This window comes from Falco peregrinus, chromosome 9 (genome assembly GCF_023634155.1).
Source record: "Falco peregrinus isolate bFalPer1 chromosome 9, bFalPer1.pri, whole genome shotgun sequence".
Classification (NCBI taxonomy): Eukaryota; Metazoa; Chordata; class Aves; order Falconiformes; family Falconidae; genus Falco; species Falco peregrinus.
Window position 1 is genome coordinate 12894842 of NC_073729.1, and position 16745 is coordinate 12911586.

Here is a 16745-nt window from a genome sequence, read left to right on the forward strand (position 1 = left end):
TCAAAGTAAACTTGGTTTACCGCATTTATATTATCTGGTTTAGTTATTTTCTTGCTTGCATTTGGAGGTTGGGGTTTTTTTGTTTTTGTTTTGAGACACCCTGTTTGTCCACACCTATGTAGTAGTCCCTGACTTGTATTTTCTGTGACATCTACTGTTTCAGAATTAAACTGTGTGCTGATTATTTTTTTGTTCTCTAAGTGCTTCCATTGAATTGAATAGCACTTTCAGTGCTTTTTAACAAAGTAACTGAAAGAATAAATTAAACTGTAATGCTTCAGGACAGAGTTTGAATACAAAGAATAATTTTTGCTCCAATTTACATTATATGTACTTTTATTCATCAAGGTGGTTTCAGGGGATTGCACAGACAGCACCATGTCAGAAACAACTAGAACACACAGGGGTGGTTGAATGGTTGCATTTGTTTTCCCTGGTGTGTTCTCTGATATCTTCAGAGATATCAGATTCTGCTCTCCATTGTATTGATTGCTGCCCAAGATTCTTACCTGATTTAATTTCACTGAAGTCCTTTGACTTCATTCATATACATATTTAAGGGTGTTTATATCTTTTTCTATCAATATAAAAATATAAAATATTTTAGGCTTGCATGTATTTAGTAATTCTAGTGATAACAGATTATGGTTTAATCTTCCGTGGGTTGGAAAAACTGAGAAAGTTTTTTCTGTGAAGACCCTGCTACAGCAGATAATAAAATGGATTTACCTGATATTTTCTTTGTTATTTAGTATCTTTATTCTAAACTGAAGTAACATTAATTCTGCACTTGTCAGGCTTGTCTCTCCCAGAACAGAAAAATTTTAAACTTGCTGGCTAGTCATAAGTGATGAAAATATACTATCAAGTTTTCACTTTTCTTTTTATAGCAATATATATGTACATTTTAAAAATATTTAGCTGAATTTTCACCTGTTTTCATCTATGAATTGTTCTGTCATAGCAGAGTAGTGCTTTATTTTTGTAACATTCTTGTTGATAAATTTGTTGTAAATCATAGAATCATTTAGATTGGAAAAGACCTTTAAGATCCTCAAGTCCACTCGTTAACCCAGGACTGCCAAGTCCACCACTAAACCATGTCCCTAAGCATTTATTCTGCCCAAATCCTGAAGTACCACTTTTGTTGAAAGGGAAAATATCAACTTGCGGTGGAAACAAAAGAAAAAGAAATTGATGGACTGAAAGAAGCCTTAAAAGCGTTACAGGTAAATTACTATTTTTGTTAAATAACTTCCCTTGCTACGCAAGTGTTTTGGTTTTAGTTTTTTTCACTGGTAAGAATAGTTGTTTTAAGAGGGTTTTTAAGGCTGCCTTATTTAATCTTTTTAGTACATGTACATCTCCCTTTCCAACATTGACTTTCTGTTCTAACCTTCAGTGTCAAGACTACTTCAAGTCAGCCTTCCTCCTAAAGTTCTTTTCCTCCAGAAGATCTGCAGACTCAGTAAAAATCCAAATAGCATGTGAAATGTGCATTTTTTCATTTCCATAGTCTTTTTTTCTATTCTTGTCTTCTTATTTCTCAACTGCCTGGAAATACTGGGTTTGGACTCCCAAACAGAAACAAGAATTTACACTAGGCCTCCGGCTCACAGTGGTACCTGTGTTTTTCATTATTTTCCTTGGTTTCACTAGAAGGTTTCTGTATTTGTTGCTTAATCCATGGCTTTCCAATGCCTGCTTGTCAGTAAAATTGTCAGATAAACACACAATTTACCCTGGTACCACTTGGTTTTATTTCTATATTGTATTTTGTGTTGTTACATGGTGTTGGAGCAGTTGTGACTGTGATTCAGTTACTTGAAATAAAGGAAGACATAGAGATGTAGCTAGTCTTTGGTTTTCTTTTAAAGACCAAGGCAGGTATGTTGAAAATGGATTAAAAGAGTAGAACTCAACACAGAAGAGCACTAGCATTGTAATGCATTGCCAGATTTCAGGTATTGCCAGGAACTAATTTTTTTCTACCCCAAACTAAGTGGGATAATAATTCTATTGAAAACAAAATGGTTATAATGGATTATTACCCATTCTTTTGCAACATGTTTGGTTCCAATTAATGTTCTCTTATAATGGGATGCATTTACCTGGTATCAGACTGTTTAATAATTTAGTTAACACTGAAGGTATTTTAGGGGCAAAAGAAATTTATTCCCATGGCCAGCCTCCTGTGCAATAGCTGTAAGGGTTTTGTTGCCTTGATCAAACCTTGGCATAGCACAGATGATGGAGAACATCCCTCCATGGCTTGCTGAACATAGTATGTGGACAGCAAGGATAATGAAAGATTCCACTGGCTTTTCTTTTGTAAGATAAAACAGAAATTAAAAAAAAAGCTTAATATTAAAAGTTTAATGTTCACACCCCAAATATTTTTGTAGCAGTATAGTTCAGATCTAGGAAATTCTGCTGTGGCTTGAGGAAGCAGGAGGTCGCAATGAATCTGTGGACCCAGAAAAATTTGTTTGGAAATCAGCCTAAAATAAGAGTGAGGAATTTCTAATTTGGTTCTGTAGCCTTATCTATCCAGGAGAGCCAAAATTCTACCTTAAAATTATTGTTTTCTAGGCTTAGATTGTTGGGTTTTTTTCCCTAGAAATAGTATTTTCTGTGTAAGATTTACACACAGGGTTCTTTGACATTTCTTTTTTCCCCCCCTAGACATTGTTGATGTTTCTTTAAACGTTCTAAGAGATATAGAGACTAAAGCTCTTGCAATCTTAAGTATTATACAAGTTAAAATTCTCTGATGTCAGTGGTGTATGAGAAATAGTGTTAATGACTTCAAATGTCAGTCTTATATTATTAAAGCATGCAAGACTGGTACAATGTGTCTTTGTATGCCGCCATTTAGAATATCTACCGAGAATTCTTTTTTCCAACAGGGAACACACTTACATTCCTCTAGGACTTGAGGAATACTTTCATTTCTATCTCTGTTTTCTTCTCTGGTTATTTTTAAGAGTCTAGTTTACAGACTGTAGTCCATTTACATGTTATTTTTCTGATACATCTCAGAAAACACAAGGTTTTATGCATTTTTCAAAACTCCTCTAGTAACAATTTGTGTAAAGAATTTTTACATCATTTAAATATTGAATTGAAATTTTGTAAATTGAATATAATAATAAAAGAAATAGTGTAATCATTAATTCGAACCCAGTATTACTGTATTGGATGGGCAATAAATGCAATTAAATTGTAGGTATGAAAATGCAGATTGACATTAAAAAAACATAGCCACAATTTAATGAATCTCTTGTTCATTTCACAGATTTCAAAATACACTTTACAAAAGAAACTGAACGAAATGGTAAGAAATTAATAAAAGTAAAAAATAAGGAACAGCTTTTAAGAAAAGAGAATATCTGCTTAGAGTATAATGCAAATACTAACCAACTGTTAAGTGATATGTGATAATTATTACAAATAACCAAAAGAGGTGGTACCAGCTTTGAATCTGAAAAACTTTCAAATACAACATCTTCAGATTTTTATAGTGTGATAGCTGCTGTTTAGCATGTGGAATTTTTTCTCCCTGAATTAAAGTACAATTGGTTCATTTGTTGCCTTTCTAGATTAGATTTGAATAAGGTAATTATGTTACTCTTATAACATTTAGCATATTTGTCTCAAAGAAGTAGTAGAGAATTCCAAGCAGTTTTTAGTTTTGTTTTTGAGAAAAACTGATGTTTTCCCTCTCACCCTTTTTTTCACTCTTCAGAATTACTTCTTAACATCAGTTCCCCTGAACAGTTTAGATTTCATCCAGTCCAGCTTACACCCTTTGACACAGAGAATAAATTTATACAGAGTGACAGCAGAGTTGCTCTGAACCCTGTTGTCTGTTTTAGGAATTGAAAGAGTGAGCTGCAGAACAACTGCTAAGCTTGATTGAATAAATGCTGTGAAAATTCTGCTGCTCAACTGGAAAGAGTAAAGATAATATTGTCAGACCATTACAAACTGTGATTTTAATTAAGAAGCTCAAAAAACTAGCGTCCAGTTTAGCTTTAAGTACCATGACATTTGTACTGAAAGTCATCTTCAACGCTACAGTGGTTTTACACAAAATATGGTGAAATTGAATAATGTGCCCTCTGACCTGGGAGATAAGGCTACAAGTTAAAGATCAAAGGCAACATAAATGTGTTTTATCTTACTTCACTCTTAACTTGTATTTATTCTTAAAATGCATCTGATGTAAAAACATGTTTAAAATATAAAAAAATATTGAACTTACATTTAGGTCATTTTACATATTACCTTCCTTTCATAACTTTCAAGTTCAGTCTTCCATATGAATGAGAATATTTAAATCACAACACCTTTTCTGTAAGCTAGAAATGCATCTGTGCTGCTTGAATATCTTCCTTTCCTTATGTTTATAAACTTTTCAATAATTGATTATTTGACTATTTTTAAAACATTGGGGTACTGTGACTTTGATACAGAGTATTATTAAAAGTGCTATTCAGCGGGGACAAGATATTAGAAATCTTATTTTGCATGTAGCACTAAACATAATATATGGTTTGGCTGTATTTATAGAAGATGGTCTGATATGAAATGATGAAAATAAAAATATGCAAGGTAAACAGAAATTAATTCTTTCCTACAACCTTATGCAGTAGCAGGCTAATACAATTTGAGACCAGATCAAATTCTATCAACTTCACTCTGAGTAGTTGCACTGAAATAAAAGGGTGTTCTAGGGATCAAAGTAGTAGTAGCCCATGTAGACTTGCAGTCAGTTATCACAAATAGCAAAATGTTTAAAAGTAAATGGATGAAATTCCAAACCATTAATTTGTTTGAGACCCATTTCTATTTTAGTTTTAAGTTTGTTTAAGACAAATTAGATCATGCCTTGGCCAGTGTTTTGGAAGTAAGCAGGTGTGCTGTTTAGTTTATATCCGGCACTTTAGAAGCCCTGCCATTCAGTAAAGTAGCTTTCGTGTGTGCTGGGGTTGAGCACCCCTTTACTGATGCAGCATTTTTTTCTGGTTTTGTTCCTTTAATTCTGTTTTTTTAGTCTAGTATATGCAGTGTTAGTATTTTGCATATACATCATATTTTAGCATGCTATCCAGTTGAGTTTATGTGAAAACTTCAGTGCTGATATCCGCTATTCCAAAATTCTAGCATATTTTGTTGTTTCATACTGATAGACTGTATAGAGACAAAGAAATAAAGGATTCGTTTTTCTTCCATCTTTCCTTTGTTTCCATTGTAAAAGTGTTGATTATTGTGTGTGATGTAGTCACTTTGCACCTCACTGCAAGTGCATAGTAGCACTCATGCAGTCAGGCGGCTACAGGATGATTACTACAAAGCTAGTTGTCTTGACGGAATATGCCTGAATATGGATTCTGTATTGTGCTATTTTTTTTGCTGCTGAAATAAAGAAATAACTGGAGGAAAATGGCCTTGGTCAGGTCTTGGTTTCCTCCTTCATTAACTTCCTGGCAGGTGATACAATGAAGAATGCTAGAACTCAGGTGTAGCATCTGTTCATGTGTTCCCTTGTTAACTAGCATTGTCTGATCCTGGGCATCTCTGAGAGAGTGAGCATTTAGAGTTATTTGTCTTCTGCAGTACCTAAATCTTAAATATATATCTTGGTGCTAAAATATAAAAAAGACAAGAATGAGATTAAGGCTAGTGTTGGCTCGTTTATAGATCAAATCTTGTGTGCAGTTCAGAAGAGCAAATTTAGAGTGCAAGATATCTGTATAGTCAAAGGAGAGACATCCCCTCTCTACAAGGTGCATCAATATTAGTGAGTAAAGTAGATGGAGTGACTGCCTCTTTGAATGACTGGTAATTAGTCTATTTTCACTTGCTGACTGTTTATATTGTAAACTACGTTTGTGAGATCATTTAATGGAGCTGCAGTCAAGTGATATGAAATGGTCTAGGTTCATTAAACTCTACTACTCCTCAAAAAAGAGGGGAGCTGCATCCAGATAACCCGCATTGTTCTCAGCAGCCTCCTGAACTGTGCCCAGGAGCTGCTTGCATGAGTACTGCTTGGCAAAGGCCAAAATGTGTCAGGGATATTTTTAAAATGGTATAGGCCTTTCCTGAGAGCTTCTCTGCCACCATTTAGTTTTCTAATATAGAAGTAGTGGCCAAATTAATGAAAAATTAATTGCTGTAAAATGTTAAGTAAATGTACTTTTAAATGTTGGTTTTCTCTTAATAATCTAAGATAGGAATGTTATTTTTATTTCCCTTCCATATATTTTAGGAATTTGCCTGTAATTATACTCTGTTGCTTAAAAATACAGTGGGAGGGCAGTGATACAGTATAAATTAAAAATAATTATTTTTAAGTAGAAAAATGGTGGCAACTGAAGGAACTATTGTGGAAAAAACTTTGTATTTTAAAGATTTGCAATTGGTAACCCTTGGCATAATTTTGACATGCTCTTGCCCTAGGTCTCCGTGCCGTTACATCTTTGTTTCTCTGACACTTTCACCTCCCGATTACCACCTTCTGCTTCACTGAGTCACTCTGAGTAGTGGCTCAATTTCCAGAATATCTTTGAGATATGAGCAATTCCCTCTTTGTCTTCCTCCAGTCACCTACCTGACCCTGAGCTATTTCTCTGGTCTAGTTCCACCAAGAAATCATTGTGCCTCAACAAACCATATGGCCACAATCAGTTCCACTCCCCATCCCAGCTTATCTTTATTACTGGTGGAGGGCAGGGCAATAATTCCTGTTCTTGCAGTATCAGACATTAGGAAGAACCACCAAGATTCTGTGGGTCTTACTCCAGCTCCAGGGTCATACCCTCCCTGTCCTACAGTGTCTCCTGGTGTTTCTTGATTGTCTTCTGTGGAAGAATGTTTTCAGACCATTTCACTGTGAGCAGAAGAATCACATACTCTGGCTTTTATTTTACTGTGCACTAAGCCTGGAGTGCAGCTTGTCATCAAAAATCATATTTAGGCAAGTGGTAAGCTCTTAATAAAACTCTTGAGGATATAGCAGGCTGATTCCTTTTCTCACTGGAAAGAGCCCTGGAAAATAACTAAAGTATATTTCTACTTTTCTAGTGAGGAGGAGGGACTAACATTGTCTTGCTGACTTAAGAAAGAAATTGGGAGAAGGCTAAGAAAAATCCATATAAAAGACAGTGCAAAAAAGTCAGATCTTGCCACAACTTGTTTGAGACTCAGATTAGCAATGCCTCCCTGTTCGTTAATCTCTCAGAATAAATATACCTGAATGACTGTCAGGAAAAACAAATATAACTTTCCCTTTTTTTTTTTTTTTTTTTTTTGTTGTTGTTATAATATCTACATCCTAGTGTTAGTTAAGCACAGGTCTTCAACAGTTTACTTATGATTAAGAAAAAGAGGAAGTATACGAGCATTCACAACCTACATTCCTTGTAGTGATTCTGTAAGTGGTGGTGTTTCTTTGCCAATGCTTCCATTATGACTTTCCATTTGCTGTAGTGTATTTAATTTCATACCTTATAAAACATGAGAAATTTGTATTGTATATTCTGTTTTGCTAGCCTTATGTTGGTCATTTCTTTTGATTACTATCAGCTTTTATTATCCTCTGATGCTTGGACATGTATTGCATTTGTTACTGTATGGAAATGGAGCCTTGCAGAAGACAGAGACTGGGCCAGATTTGTCCTTGTGCAACTTGAAATTTACACACAGGAATGAGTTTGGCCCAATTAATTTTAGTTGCTGTGTTACTCTATTGTAGATTATAAATAGATTAGGTGTCTAAATACATGCATATCTTTTCTGAGGGATTAATTTATCGCACTCTCTTCAGAGAAAATTAATTGAAAAATTGACAAAATGATACTTAAAAAGCTATTAACAATAATACAGTATAAAGAGGAACACAAAAAACTTAGTGTATATGAAAAAAATATAATAACTTTTAAAAAAAGTGCACGTGTCACTGAATATAGTTTCCTGTGAACATGTATTTTCAATCACTCCTTCACAATACAAGGGAGAGATTGGTAAAATTCGTTAAATTTATACTTTTTACTTAATGACCATGTGGGTTCATAGCAATAAGATACTGCTTGGGCCAATATGTTAACAGAAATAAAAATACAGTGTTAGATGCTTACAAAAGTAGTTAGAATGTACAAAAGTAGTTAGAATGTGCCCCCCCCTTCCTGATACATAATCTTAAAGTAGAAGTGAATTCATCAAATTTCAAGATGCTACATCTGATAATTGATACTGAGGAATTAATAATTACTCAGTAAAAGGTTACTTACACTTTCCTGGGAAGCACAGGGAATGAATCTGCACTAGTTTCACTAATTTAAATCAGTCACCACCACTCTTTAGAATTAGTTGATGCACTTCTGTGTTTCAGCAAGTATATTGAAAATCTTTATTTAGGTTTGTCAAATGCACAAATTTTCTCTCCTAATTGGCATTGCTCTGTGTCATTTTTAAAAATCCCAGAACTGGAATGGATGAGGCTGCGGGACATCTCTGGAGATGGCTTAGTCTGACCCTGCCCTGCTCAAAGCAGGCTCAGTTAGAGCTGGGTGCACAGAGCCATGTCTAGTCAGGTGTTTTAATATCTGCACAGATAGACTCTGTAGCCTGTCTGTGCTACCTGTTCCAATGTTCGACCACCCATACAATAACTTTTCCCCCCCTCGGGTTTGAGTGAAATTTCCTGTATTTCACTCTGTGTCAGTGGGCACCACTAAGAGGAGTCTGGCTCTGTTGTCTTTATTGCCCCCTCCCCTAGTATGTATACACATTTATCACATCCCCCAGAGTCACCTCTTCTCCAGGCTGAACAGTCACAGCTCCCCCAGCCTCTCCGTGCATGTCAGGTGCTCAAATCCCTTGGTCATCATACTGGCCCTATACTTTGAACAATGCTGTATTGAAAAAAGCCCACTACTTTTGTTTGCATTTGTATTGCAATATGGCGTAACAAGTTTTCCTTGTTAATTAAAACCATGTTATGCTGGAAAGTGTTTAAGACCATAAAGAAAGACAGTACTTTTACTAGTGGCTTTACAAAGCAGACTGAACACTGTTTGCATCAGAAATTGCTTCTGTTATGTAACAGGAGACCATAAACATTTGTAGGCTTTATTTTCATGATGCATGTGCTAGCACTGTTGCCAAAGTTTAAGGAGATCCTACTCTTACCTGCCTCCAGCCACTTACTTGTTTCTGCCCTGTGCTCCTCCGTCAAGGTGCTGAGACAACAAACGGGTTGTGGGAGCTGTGATTTAAGCTATCTAGAGTTTTTAATTGGGCCCCATATTTTGTTGCATTGCTGTGACCTGAGAGCATGATATATTTGGTTTAATACTAGAGAAGGAACAAATAAGCAGCCAGGGCAACGAGGTACAAATATATTGCTGCTGAAGCTGCTGTATCGTTTTGAATCTGCAGCCAAAGATGTGGGCAGGTACAGCCCCAATCTGAATAACTGAGGTAGGGTGGGAACTGCATTAAACTGCATGGACATCATACATCAAAGGAATATGAGAATGTAATGCTGTACTGAGTGGTAGCACAGGAGGATGAGTGTAAACCACAGGCAGCATTAGCATGTTAGGCTATGTTCACAGTACAATGGCAGATTAAATAACGTGTTTACATCACATAACAAAGGAAAACTTGACACCAGGATTTGAAAACAGTTAATACAATACTGCAGATGTTTACATGAAAGTTCTCCTAAATACATGGGACAACTTAATGAAATATGCTAAAGTGCTTTTTTTTGATAATCTAACACACAGGTGAAGGTCTTTGGTATGGGGTGCTATTTGGAAATGGGAATTGATCATTAGATATGAAATAGACAACTGAGATATTGTGTCTCAGCATGTATGCTATTACATTAAAAAGCATTGGGAGAGTTGATTTATACATACGAGTTACTGTCGTTAAGCAGGTGCTTCATTTATGTTTCTAACAGGATCAAAAATTACAGATGCACTTAACAGCAAAAGAGGAGCATCATAAGAAACTGAATGAAGTTGAGAGGTGTTATGCCACTCTTGCGTGTCAGTTTGGAATCATAAAAGGTGTTCATGGAAAACTAGAGCACAGTGGTATGTATGTCTTAAATGTCCTCCAGCATTTGTTTTTGCTGTGTATCGAAAACTCCGAGTTGGAGAAACCTGACAATTCAGAAAAAACATCAGCTCCCCTGTGCCAAGCATCAAATAGAACAACTGACAATTACTGTACCTCAGTAGCTTCCTCAGTGTTTCTTTCTGTGACAATGCCAGGTTAAGCAGCACAGGCCCTGTACCTCTTCTGCAATTTGTTGATACACTACTGCAGTTATGTGTGTGACTGCATATAAATTATAGCAAGGAGCTGATTTGTGTTCAAAACAATCCAGCAGCAGACCCACACTTTTTAAAAAAAATAAATTACACTTAATTTGGATCAGTTTCCTGTTGCCATTCAGCATAATCAACTTAAACAGCTGTACAAGCTCAAATGAGAGGTTGAAAGTAAAGGAATTAGCAAATAGTGGAAAATAAAGCCTTTTAAAAGTAGGTTTAATATTGCAAAATGGACAGAAAACATTAATGAAATAATAAAAATTGTTTTCTTGTACACAAATATAACATCTTAAAACCAGTAAATTAATAGGGTGGTATGAGTAATTTTATGCAGTTATCATTGTTATGTAGATTCTCACTACGTCTATTTAAGCTTTACACATCTTTACCATATCCCTATTCATGTGATGAAACATAACAGAATTATTTGTGAAACTACTAATACACAGAAATATTATTCCACGTACTTTTATATAAATATATATTTTTATCTGTAAAATAAAAGTACCTCATTTAAATGAAGTTTTGTACCTATTAATTTGAGAGAGAAATCTTTGTTTCTCATAACAAAGTAAAAGATTTCTATGCAAACATCACAGTGTATGTGTAGAATATGGACTTGCAGATTGTTTTGTGTGCCTGAAGTTTTCATCCGTGTAAACACATACACAGCATGTAAATAAAAATAAGTATTGTTTTTTCAAGGAAAGGGAGAAGTATTTGTATATTTCAAAACAAACAAACAAAAACCTGCAAGCAAACAAAAAACCTCACAGCCCAAAACACCAACACATTCTCAAATACCAAAGCTTGTAAGTTTGGGTTTTCTCTGCCTGAAATCAAATATCTTTTCAGGTAAGTTTGAATAACTTGGTAACATGTTCTATGTCTATTTGTGATGTATCAATACCTCAATACCTTTTTGTATTCCATTTTTTAAAATAGGCTAATATTTAATATTAAAAATAACAAAACATTCCTGTGTTTTCCTTTTTATTTATATTGGGTGCGACTCTTCTATACAGAAAAGTCTTCTTGCAATTTCATGGAGAAATAACATTTACTTTCAGTATTTACACTATTTGAAGCATATATAAATGCTTTTTGCCATGTTTCTACTTATATTTATGAGTAATTTCAAAATCAACCTCTAGACAAGATTAAATATGTTACAAACTTCTATTCCAGAAGCCAATCTATTCACCAGTTTTACTCCAGTGTGTCTTTTACTGCAGAGAGAATTCAATTTGCATTGCAGTAAGACATGCAATGGGCATGTAGGTAACTTGTAAATTCTGAACAAGAAACTGCAGTCAGTGGAAAAGTCAGGCAGAAAATCTACAAGCCGTTTTTTATGTAAATTGTTTAAATCTGTAAACTGTTGTTCTTTATCTGCTGTATTAAAGCAGTACGTAGGGAAACAAGAAAGTGAAAATTGATATGTTAACAGTGCTGTATGGGAAAATACCACAATTTGTTGTAAATCTAAAACTTTATTGCCTAACCAATGTCCCAGTATTAGTATTTTAAAGCTAGAGAGTGAACATGACTCTTGCTGAAAGACAGAATTTTACCACATTTTGTTTGCTTGTTTCCGTGGGGTGTTTTCTAAGTTGTATCAGAAGATATGTGTTACATTCTTAAGTATTTTCATTTGTTAAGCACAAATTCACACATAAAACTGCAAAACTGCTTATTGCATTGTAAGCCTGTTGTCCATCGTTTTCCATGACACTTATCATCTTTAACAGAAAAGGAAAGGACTTTCTGGGTGTGATGGAGTGTCTAGAGTTCTTTATTCAAGTGTTGTGCCAGAAGCTTTTTGAGAAAAAAAAAGAAAAAAGATTAGGACTGAATGAAGAGGAAACAGGGAATAGAAAAGGCTGAAGAGAGACCTGAGAGGATTAAAATACTAAGGTTGAATAGAGGTGACTGAAAAAGTACAGGGACCAGTGAATATCTTCAGCTTTTCATTGTGAAACTTCCAGCAATTTTCCAGTAATATCTTGGCCTCAATAAAGTCTAAGAGAGAATTCCCTTCCCTTTTAAAAGGGGCAGAGATTATTCCTAGAGTTTTCTTCTCCATTATCCTCTGCTGTTTGCAGTCTTCCATGTCCTGTATGCATATAACTCTGTACATCTGTTAACTCAGTTATGTGAATTTCTGTGGTGCGTTATGTTCTGTGTTCCTCTGAAAGTAAACTCATCAGAAAATTTCAAGCAAAGCTTTAGTTAAACAAAACTAAGATTAAAAGTTCACAGATAAATGATCTTAATAAAGCGACATCAAATGACACTAAAAATTAAATTACAAATAAATTTTAAAAAAGGCAGACCAACATACTGAAAAGTCATTTGACGTATAGAACAACTGGTACCACCTGTGTCATCCTCCAGTTAGTATCACACTGTACAGAGAAAGTAGTTGAGTCATATTTTCAGTCGTCTTCTTTCCATAAAGATGTTTAATTATTTTATAAATGTGATACACATACATTGCAGTTATAAAATATTCATTCAAATATGAAACTATTTATTTACCTGTTTTATCTTCTGTTTTAAGTACAGGAAGCAGTACAGCTTAATAAGAAGCTAACATCAGTGAATAAAAGACAAGAGACTGAAATAAGTAATCTGAAGGAAGTAAGTATAGTATGCATTTCTGAATGTATATCTGGGATTCTTTGGGACTTCTACAAGCTACCGTAGAATAGAAGTAGTGGACAAGCAGCAGAACTGTTCTTCTTTCTATAACTAATGGCTACATTAGGCTATGCTTCCTTGTTGTGCACAGATACTTCAGATGAATGCCAATTAAAATTGGAGCAGCTCTGAGTAATTTCTGTAACTTGGGAATTTTTATTTACCTTATAGTGTCCTACTTATTTCTTGTTAATTATTAGCAGCCTCTCTTACTCTGCTGCGCTGTGTTCTCATTGCTTCTCCCATCTCATATGGAAAGGTAGCAATGGTGTTTCAGTTTAGTCAAAGAGAGATAGAACATTGAAGAGTAGTTGTCATAGAAGCAAGCAGGTAGCTTGAATGTAGGATAAAAAGTGTAACTGAATGTTCATCAGAAATGGGAGAATTTTGTGACAGGGGAACTGAGACATTAGCTAACAGTGATACTATGGACAAAGAAGTTGCCTGGCCATTAAGCTCTTTTCTGCCCTTTTCTATTCAGAAACTGGTATTTGCCAGGTACACTTCTGAGTTGCACTCTTAAGCATATGTAATGGTGGGAAGAATAAAGTTCTCATTTCCCTTTGAACTGTTTAAGTGTTAACAGGAGAAAAGCAAAGGGACCCTCTGACGTCAAAATTGTCCTGTAAACTCAGTATCTTTCCATACCACATCTTTTTCACATCTCCTTATCTTTATATTTTACTTTTTTTTTCCCGTTTGATTCTCTCAGGATTTTAGGCAGGGAACAAATGCATGATTGTTCTCAGCTTCTTGGCCTAATGTTAATCCCCAGCTTCTGGATGAACTGTTTGGACTACCATGGAATCTGCAAATTTTTTTAATTTCTTGCAAAACAAAAAGGGGAAGGGGAGATAATTTGTAAATGAGGAAAAGAGACTATGACTATTTTATATTTGGGTTAAATTGATCAAAAACTGGACTTTTATGTGCCATTTTTGTGCCTGAAAAATGAGATTTGAAGGTACAGAAGTACTTGAAAATTCTTCAGAAGTACTTGAAAATTCTTCTTGAAACTAGTGTTGTTTTCTTTACTCTAAGAGCATACAGCCTCTTATTGTTAAAGGTTCTTTGGAGTATGATGCCTCTAGAAGCCTGACTTAAAATTAACTTTTATCTTGAAATAGAGACAGTTTAGGATTGTTTCATTCTTACTTTCTTTAGTGCTTTGCTTAATTTTTATATTTAATATGTGAAAATATTCTAGCTACAGTAAAGAATAATCAGGAATTCAATCCAGATTTGTTCACTTATGTACTAGAATATAACATGGCAAACCTCAGTGTCGAAAAGGTAAGTTTTGAAGTGACTGGTCTCAAAGATTTCAGAACTCTACCATCATATAAGCAGACTAAGAAACACAATAACAGTAAAGCAGAACAGTGGAATAAGTCTCATTTTCTAAATCACAGGTTATGTGGCTTTTAGAGATTTTTATTTAGCTGTATAACTCAAATGATAGGTTATATGTATTATATATAAAAAACTATATATATTTATCTGAAATATTTGATGGATGGAAGAGCAACAGCAAGATACTGGAAGTTGTCGGTGATAACAACTTTCCTCTATAGAAAAGCTGTATTTGTTGGAATGCTAATAACATCATAGCCATGAAAGTCTGAGGGCAACTTTGTCTTGTGTACATAGGGTACACTTCAACTGTACAATTCATTTTTAAAAGGATAAATAATTTTTATGTGACAAAAAGAGGGACATTCATTTAAAATGCAGGATATCTTCTATTGTAATATATTGTGAATATAAAAATTTAGGAGGTTTAGAAATTTTTAAGCATCACAGTAAATTAGATTTGTTGATTTTTGTTAAGAAACCAAGAATAATTAATTACTTGGAATTCTCTGAGGGTAAGTAATTTGAGAGGTAAGAAAAAAATTTTACGTGGTAAAATTTGTGAGTAACAGAGGTGCATAAGAGAGACTGATAGTGATTTATGTACCCCAGTAATCAAATATATTGCTTGATCCATTATTTCTTTTCAGCTATACTCCTGATTCTTATGGTCATGGGTGATGCATTTTAAATAAAATACTTTTAAATAAGCAGAAGAAGGGGCCAACTGAAACTTAATCTGGCTTCCTCAATTCACCAGGAAATGCCTTTATCATGGTTGTTTCTGAATTTTTTATTGGTTGTTTAGTATTTGACCATCCTATTCTGAATGATGGCAGAAAACTGAACTGGAATTTAATTTCTTAGCATTTTAATATTCATGTAGTGCCACAGAACTTTGCTGTGGCAATGCCTTATTTTGCAAAAAAAGTGAGGCTTTTTTTTATTTGCAAATATGGTTTTATAAATAAAAGTTGTATATAATAGAAAGACATGCCTTTTTCCTCAAAACACAGAATTTCTGTAAAAACAGTTAAAAATGAACAATAGAGTAAAAAATACAGCCCCTTTTCAATATTCCCTATTTCAAGTTTGCTTTTAAACATTTCTGGAAAGTTATGTAGTGAGAGAGTGCATTTCTGAACTGTATCTGTAATGGCACGTGTTAGTTCAGTACAACTTCTGTTTGTGAGGGGCTGTGGGCTCGTGTTTTGGGTCACTGCAAAAGAATAGAGAAAAAGTGCTTGAACCAAGTAAGTAGCGTCCTGAGCTAGTTGCATTTCATTGTGGTTAGCTTGTAATGAGCCTAACCATTGCAAAAGTGAGCTTAGAGCAGTCAAGTGTTTTCCCTTGTTGGGGAATGTATCTGTTGCAGAGCTGAAGGGACCTACAAGAGGTACAAAGCAGTGAGAAAACTTTTGATATTTAGAGAGTTTGAAAGAGGGATTACCAATTGGTTTTCACTTGCTACGTAACTGAAAGAAGTCAGCACAAGTTGGAACAGCTTGGAAAGCTGGGTTTATCTGCCTTGGAGACTTGACTGACCTCTAACAGCTCTGACAACTTGTGGGTTCAAACTTCTTTCCTGTATAGACTCAGTGCTGGAGTGGGAATGACTATCCATAGTACGAAAATCTTGATTTGGCTGTCAGCTCTTATCACAGCCATTACTTTGACTCAGACCAGGATGATCTCACACATTTGTTCTTAAGGGGAATATAAAGTTAGTGAATGCTGTTCAGCATTTATGGATAAAAATAATCTCCAATTGTAATGAAATTACAAGTATGTGATGGGTATGTTTAAACATATACAACAGTAAAACCTGGGTTAAGCTGAGGTCCAGGCTGCACCGGTTTAGTCTTCTGGGATTTGTGGAAAAAATATTATTTAGAGAGGTTGTAGTTTTCTCTTGACATTGCCCGCTTACAAGTCCAGTTCCTAAGTCTTATCATAACACACTGTGGCATAACCTCCTTTTCAGCAACATTTATTTTAGGATTTGAACATTGAGATATTCAGTGTGGTGGCATTCTTTTCAATCACTATGAAAATGCTTGCAATGAAATCTGGCCAAGGAAAACGTGTCTTTCATTCTGCTGCTTAAAAAGAGAGTTATGCTGCTCAAGGCCTGAAAGATTACAAGACAATTGCACCAATCTAAGAAGGGAGTGAAAAGATAGAGTTGTGATTTTGGATACAGTTAAAGTTTGTGTACGATATCAGCACTGTTCTGGGAAATGGTTACATCTGCCTGCGCTGGCTGCTTTTCCAGTCCCATACCACCTCTTCAAGCTGGCAAATGTGTTTGTGCGGCCTTGAGGGAAAGCA

General features: G+C 34.9%; 1 protein-coding gene across 1 annotated transcript in view; it reads left to right on the forward strand.

Moving 5' to 3' along the window:
- The window catches only part of CCDC73 (coiled-coil domain containing 73), a 57606-nt gene that overhangs the window by 15815 nt on the left and 25046 nt on the right, over positions 1-16745 (forward strand). Inside the window, exons 5-8 of the mRNA XM_027778433.2 lie at positions 1155-1229; positions 3299-3337; positions 9980-10115; positions 12922-13001. Coding sequence (XP_027634234.1) covers positions 1155-1229; positions 3299-3337; positions 9980-10115; positions 12922-13001 — 330 coding nt within the window. The remainder of the gene's footprint in view (positions 1-1154; positions 1230-3298; positions 3338-9979; positions 10116-12921; positions 13002-16745) is intronic.